At 35.6% G+C, this 7235-nt stretch overlaps 1 protein-coding gene across 3 annotated transcripts in view; it reads right to left on the reverse strand.

The window, feature by feature from the left end:
• Nucleotides 1-6423, reverse strand: part of zgc:113516 (uncharacterized protein LOC541449 homolog) — a 230183-nt gene extending 223760 nt beyond the window's left edge. For 2 of the 3 annotated variants that reach the window (XM_052153177.1, XM_052153178.1), the window contains exon 1: nt 6137-6423. In XM_052153177.1, coding sequence (XP_052009137.1) covers nt 6137-6259 — 123 coding nt within the window. In that variant the 5' untranslated portion in view covers nt 6260-6423. The remainder of the gene's footprint in view (nt 1-6136) is intronic. The other variant, XM_052153180.1, reaches the window with a different exon arrangement.
• Between the last annotated feature and the right edge of the window lie 812 nt (nt 6424-7235).

Raw genomic sequence — 7235 nt, forward strand, 5'->3', positions numbered from 1 at the left:
TAAGGAAGAAGTAAAGCTTTGAATATATGAAGAAAGTAACCTTCCCCTCATTTGTATAAGAGTTTATTTTATATCTTCTTTCAACTGAGACCAATTGAGCATTGCAAACAAGGGGACCCCCTTTGGAAATGTAGCTTGACCAGTGCAAAGAAGCTGGGACTGTTATAAGTGTTTGGGAGACTATTCCATAGTTTAGGAGCCAAATATGAAAATGATCTACCTCCTTTTGTGGATTTTGATATTCTAGGAAATATTAACATGCCAGAATTTTGCGATCTTAATGAACGTGATAGAATATAGCATGGTAGAAGATCACTTAAGTACTGCGGAGCTAGACCATTAAAAGCCTTGTATGTAGTTAACAGAATTTTAAAATGAATACAGAATTTAACAGGTAGCCAATGTAACGATGATAAAATGGGGCTAATATGATCATATTTCTTGGCTCTTGTTATCACTCTGGCTGCTGCATTTTGAACCAATTGAAGTTTATTTATTGATCTTGCTGGACATCCTCCCAGTAATGCATTACAATAATTTAGTCTTGAGGTCATGAATGCATTAATTAGTTTTTCGGCATCAGCAACAGAGAGCATATGCCTTAATTTAGCAATATTTCTTAGGTGGAAGAGTGCTGTTCTACAAACATTTGTAATTTGATTTTCAAAGGACAGATTGTATCAAATTGGAAGTTCTTCGCTGTTGAAGATGATGTAACAGTACATACATCTAGAGTCAAATTATATTTTAGCGGCTTATTTTTAGAGTTCCAATCTTTTATTTCATTGATACACTCTGCTAATTTGGAGAATTGTGAAATCTCATCAGGTTTTGAAGAAATATAAAGTTGTGTATCGTCAGTATAGCAGTGGAAACTTATTCCACGATTCCTGATAATATCTCCCAGGGGAAGCATATACATGGAGAAAAGCAGAGGCCCTAAAATTGATCCCTGTGGCACTCCATATTTTACTTTTGTTTGGTTTGACAATTCCTCATTTACATAGCATGGTTTAGCTCATATTTAGCAGACCGCTACCACTTTGTCTAATGCAACTCCACAAATTCCAACATAATTCTCCAGCCTATTCAAGAGAATGTCGTGATCTATCATGTCGAATGCAGCACTTAGATCTAAAAGCACTAGAAGAGAAATGCAGCCACGATCAGATGAAAAGAGCAAGTCATTTGTAACTCTGATAAGTGCAGTCTCTGTACTGTGATGAGGCCTAATGAGGAGTTAATGATATTAAGAAGAGGTTCTGAGATTACAGGAGATACCTCTTTTAAGAGCTTAGTTGGTATAGGATCTAACAAACATGTTGTGGCTTTTGATGTTTCGATAAGTTTTGTTAGCTCTTCATGACCTATGATAGCGAAGGATTGAAGTTGCACATGAGGAAAATTATTAGACACTGTTTTCTGAAGTGCTATGACAGATGATTGCATAATTCCAATTTAATTTCTGATTATTAAAATTTTATCTGTAAAGAAATTCATGAAATAATTACTCTTGTGCTGCAACGTAATATCTGGTTCTGTTGAGGCTTTATTCCTAACCAATTTAGCCACAGTACTGAATAAACATCTAAGATTGTTGTGGTTATTTTCTATGAGTTTACGAAAATATGCTGACCTGGCAGCTTTGTAGCTACAGACACTATCCTTCCATGCACCATGAAATACTTTATTACTAATTACTATTAAATACTAATATTTTTCCACATGCGCTCCATTTTTCGAGCTGCTCTCTTGAGAGCATGAGTGTGATCATTGTACCATGGTGCAGGGCTTATTTCTTTAATTTTCTTTAATCGAAGTGGGGTGACAATATCAAGGGTGCTAGAGAAGACTGCATTGTGCATAAAAATATGTAATTAAATAATAATTGTATTTAGAAACCCAATTCACAGTCATATTTAATCAAACTACACAATGATGACTCTAAAACTTTATGGATATTACAGTTTAATTTTCTCTTAATGCATGATTTACTGTAAAGCTGCTTTCAAACGATGCGTGTTGCGAAAGGCGCTCTAAAAATAAAAATGACTTGACATATGAACTATACTATTGCAGCTCTAGATGCCATAAAACAGCAATTACACGCAACATCATTAATGACAATGCAAAACAGGTTAATCTTAGAGCCCACGTGAACACCTGATGAAGGGGTCTGAACAGTAAATGGTGGCCAGTGCTGCATGTACATACCCATGAACACTGGGCATGATGGAAATTTGACAAAAGCATTGGAGATTCTAAAAGAACTACTGGATAAACATGCGCAAAACACTGGCCCTGGGCCAGATCCAGCCTGTTGGCTGTCATGGATATTCTCATCAGATTGGAAGGCTGCATTGATTAGATTAGGGACAGAGTTTGATGTTGTGATAATGGACAGAGTTTGATGTTGTGATAATGATGTTGCTTGCTTCATCATGTTGTATCATACCCTTGCCTCAAAATATGGTAAAAAGATTAACTGCCTCTTTAGGCGGCCAATAGATAAAGGTGCCTGATAATGATCCATATGATTCTGAAAAAGGCTGATTTGAATCCAATTCCAGTTTGGGTACCAGCATTCCATGAGGATACTGCATTTGAAGATGAAATTTTAATAGTGTGTGTGTGTTCTGTAAAACGCTTACTTATTAAACGTATTCTCGTATGTTTTTTCTGACTAAACTCACTAACCCTGCATTTCTGAAGACAAGATTGGCCTTGCACTACCCCTGTATCCTTGTGCTTATCTGAAAAGTAGCTAAAACAGACAGTGTTGTTGAGGTTAAAACTGTCACAAGGGCGGAGGTGGCTAACCCCAGCGAGAAACAAATTGTACTGTGTGCGTCAGAATTGCAGGATGATGGAATCCAGCTGTAAGAATGTAAATGCACTCATTGTTTTATTATTGAAATATTGAAGGTTTGTGCATTTACTGTTTTATTTTATGTAGTTTGAGTATAGAATCTGTTGTTTAACTGTGAGAGTGAGGCGAGTAAAGAACATGTAGAAATCTACCTTATGGGGGCCTGGGTAGCTCAGCAAGTATTGACACTGTTTACCACACCTGGAGTCATGAGTTCAAATCCAGGGCGTGCTGAGTGACTCCAGCCAGGTCAAACCAGGTCAACCAAATTGGCCCCGTTGCTAGGGAGTGTAGATTCACATGGGGTAACCTCCTTGTGGTCGCTATAATGGGGTTCTCGCTCTCGGTGGGGTGCGTGGTGTCTCCACACATGCTATGTCTCCAAGGTAACGCGATCAACAAGCCATGTGATAAGATGTGCGGATTGATGATCTCAGACACGGAGGCAACTGGGTTTTGCCCTCCACCATCTGAATTGAGGCGAGTCACTATGCCACCATGAGGACTTAGAGCACATTGTGAATTGGACATTCCAAATTGGGGAGAAAAAAAAAGAAATCTATCTTTGAGTGTCATACATATTGCCAAACCTAATAATTATCAACAGGCCTATTTTTTAAGTCTTGGAAATTAGGTCTTTAATATGATAAGTACAAACAATGTGTAATAAATTGGAATTAAATATCTTAAGCAATTGACAGCCCTGATTATTTTTTTATTTATACTTTATTAAATTTATCATCTTTCCTTTTATTTTTGTATAGCTGTATTTCAGTCCCTTTGTGTTATCTCCACCACAGTAACTTCTCCATTCCCCAGTAGATACAAGGACCTACAATGTTCTTAGCATCTTTTCAAGTAAAATTTTAAGCTTTTGACAACAACAGTATCCACACAGCATATTTTAAAACAAATTTGGCAGGATCATATTGAATCCCGACAGAGCAACTTGGAGTTAAGTGCCTTGCTCAAGGAGACAATGGGGATCGAACCAGCATCTTTCTGATTAACAGATATGTGCCATGCTCAAGGACACAATGGGGATCGAACCAACGTCCTTCTGATTAACAGATATGTGCTTTAGCGTAAAAAAAATTACGCCACCACCACTACAATTATTAAATATGCAACTAGTGACAGTGGTAACAAATGGTAACTTAAAAGCATGCAAATGTAAGGCTAAAGACAACAATGATGCAATATATAAATGTGTATTCTGTAATTAACACAAGAAAAATAGAAGTTTATGTTCACAGAGTGATCAGATAAACAAAAACATTCTCACTTATTGACATGAATTTGGGGCCGTTATGTTTGCTATAAGAGCTTTTGGTAATAATTTCTAACACAACATCAGAAAAGGCATATGTTATACAAACCTGGCCACTCATACACATGTTAATTCTCAGACACATGCACAAACTTACTAATGTTATGGGTCATCGCTGAACTAAACCCGCTTCCAAAAGCACAGATATAATTTACCCTAGCTGTGTACAAACCTGACAGTCTAAATTTATTCATCATGGTATATAATCAACAGAATGTGCAGAACACAGAAACAATTAAGGACTCTTCTAAGATGCTGTGAAATAATTACAGTAGGTGTTTTCTACTATGATTTTGCTTTACTCATGAATGACAATTAATGGAAAACTGGGTGCTTTGTGTTTTGGTTCTTTATACAAGACTGGTAGCACAGAATCTTGACTCAATTTAGACCGCACCGTTTGTTGGCTGCTTTCAAACTCTAACATGTGTATGTCTGCTTGTGCTTTAAAGAGCACTAATGTCGAGTTGCCCCCCATCCATATTTTCATGACATTGTCCCTTTTCTGGCCATCTGTCAAGCAAAAAATTCATTCCATTCACAAAATGTCCCTGAATTTTAAAAATTTTCTGACGCTTTCCCCCATATGATCACACTCAAGAAGACTGATCAAACATGTTCAAAACAGCTCTTTCAAATGAATATATAGAAAGTCCGATTCATTTCAGGAAATCGGTTCATTTGAATGATTCATGCATATGAAGCTCTCCTAAATTTGTCCTCTTTAAAATATTAACTACAAACGTTTAAAAGTATTTTTACTTCTTGATACTTTCATTGAATTTTAATGGATGAATTTTACTTAAGTAATACATTTGTGTAGTATCTGTACTTCTACTTAAGTATGGAAATGTAACAATTTTTCCACCACTCTCTTTAAGTGAAGATCAAGGAGTGGATTCCAAATGGCAAATTGGAACATACAGTTTTAAGATAAAAAAAAGCAATGGGTTTGTGCCACAAGAATGGCTACTTTTACATGTGCACCAATACTCTGATTATTGCAATAATCAGAGTATAAGGAATGATTAGATTAAGATATTTACATGATTTGGGCCAACCACTTCAATCCTGTTTACATGATACTTGGTAGTACTTTGATTATTTGCTGAGGAATGTGATGTTTTAATGCATTATAATCACATTATGAGGGAGCACGTAAATGTGGCCAAACATAGTCATTTATTCTGTACAGTGGAGCTGGTCATTTATGCCCGAAAAAAATACAAAAAATAGACAAGGTGATCAGGATCCCTATGCTTATTCGAGGTTGACTGTATTATCTGGCATACCAAATAAATAAAAAAGGACATAAAATATTGATTAAAAATTATTTTATTACATGAGAAAAAGAAAGCCTGAAACTAAGAATATATAACTTACTGTTGTACCTGGCGACTGTTTTTCTGTGTAACTGTAAAATGGCAATTAATTATATACAAACATTTGACTGCAGAATGCCACTATTGACTTATCACAATTAAATATTCCAGAGAGTTGTGTATAAACACATATAAAGATTAACTATGCTGCTATGTTGATGTTTTTGTTGATTTCATAGTAAAACAGTGAGCATGATTCTTTGAGAATTTTAACTTCTCACAATTTATTTTGGGAAATTAATTTATAGGTTATGCTTTGAAACTCTGAAAATCACATGCTTCTGAATTAAAAAAACAAACAAACACACACACACACACACACACACACACACACACACACACACACACACACACACACATATATATATAATGTATATATTTATTGGCCTGTTTTTGCAATTATTTTAAGCACATAACTTTTGAAGTGTATAGACATAGACATGTCCGTCTCAATGACAGCATGTAAATATACTTCTGTGTGGTGCAGGTATAGCTGTCAAATTGCACTCAATATTCAAACAATGCAATTTATATATTAAATTATAATCTACTTGCCTTGATCTGAATATCTTCTGGTTTCCACTGTGGCCTGAGGTTTGTCAGAAGTTTTGTAATCCCAGGCCGAGGGGTGTGCTCATCAACACACACATCTAAATGTAATATTCCATCACTTTCCATTTTTTTATTTAACAGATTCACAGCCCAGATTACCTTGTCCAGTTGAATAAAGACCTAGGAAAGCTTTAGACAGGCCTTGTCAGTGTACTGACCTCAGTTGCCTGTTTAAACAGTGTCAGGTGGACTCTTGGTCTTGACTCGCAGGACCCCTTTATGTGCTCAGTGACTCAGCAAAGCTGTGGGATTATCAAAGTACAATGTTCTTTTGGGCATCTTCATTGCTTAGTTATTGTAGGGTTTATTGATTAACCCCTGGTTTCGAATAAAGAGCTTAAAATCCAAAGAAAAATCTATTTTCAAAATCTAGAGTTTTTCATCAAAGAAATCAAAGATTGGATGGCCAGAAATTTCCTTGTACTCAATTCCAACAAAACAGAGGTTCTAATTATTGGGACAAAATCCTCTAAAAAATAAGATGCTAAAAGTGTTATATTATAGGTGTTATATTTGATACCAAACTGTCCTTTGAAAATCTAATTTCCAATGTATCTAGAACAGCATTTTCCCACCTCTAAGTTATGACAAATGATATATGTTGCTAATACTGAAAAACTAATTCATGCATTCATGACCTCAAGCCTAGATTTTTGTTATGCATTACTGGGAGGAAGTCCTGCGAGTTTAATAAATAAACTTCAATAGGTTAAAAATTCAGCAGCCAGTGTGCTGACTAGTAACAAGCAATGTGATCATATTTTGTAATTGTTGCATTGGCTGCCTGTTAAATATGAATCCAAACTAGATTAAAAATGTTGTCAAGAAAAGCTTTGGCGTTGGCTTGAGAAAGCGTAGCCTGAAAGTTTGAAGTAGTTGTAAAAGCTTGAAGTTTGAAGTAGTTATAAGTTTAAATAGTAGTTTTAATAAGTCAAAGTTTAAAGATTATAAGACCATAGAGTCTATCAGATAGATAGATTAGATAGATAGATAGATAGATAGATAGATAGCTCGCTCATTTGGTTGCTAGGAAGTTACCAAG

This window comes from Xyrauchen texanus, chromosome 22 (genome assembly GCF_025860055.1).
Source record: "Xyrauchen texanus isolate HMW12.3.18 chromosome 22, RBS_HiC_50CHRs, whole genome shotgun sequence".
NCBI lineage: Eukaryota > Metazoa > Chordata > Actinopteri > Cypriniformes > Catostomidae > Xyrauchen > Xyrauchen texanus.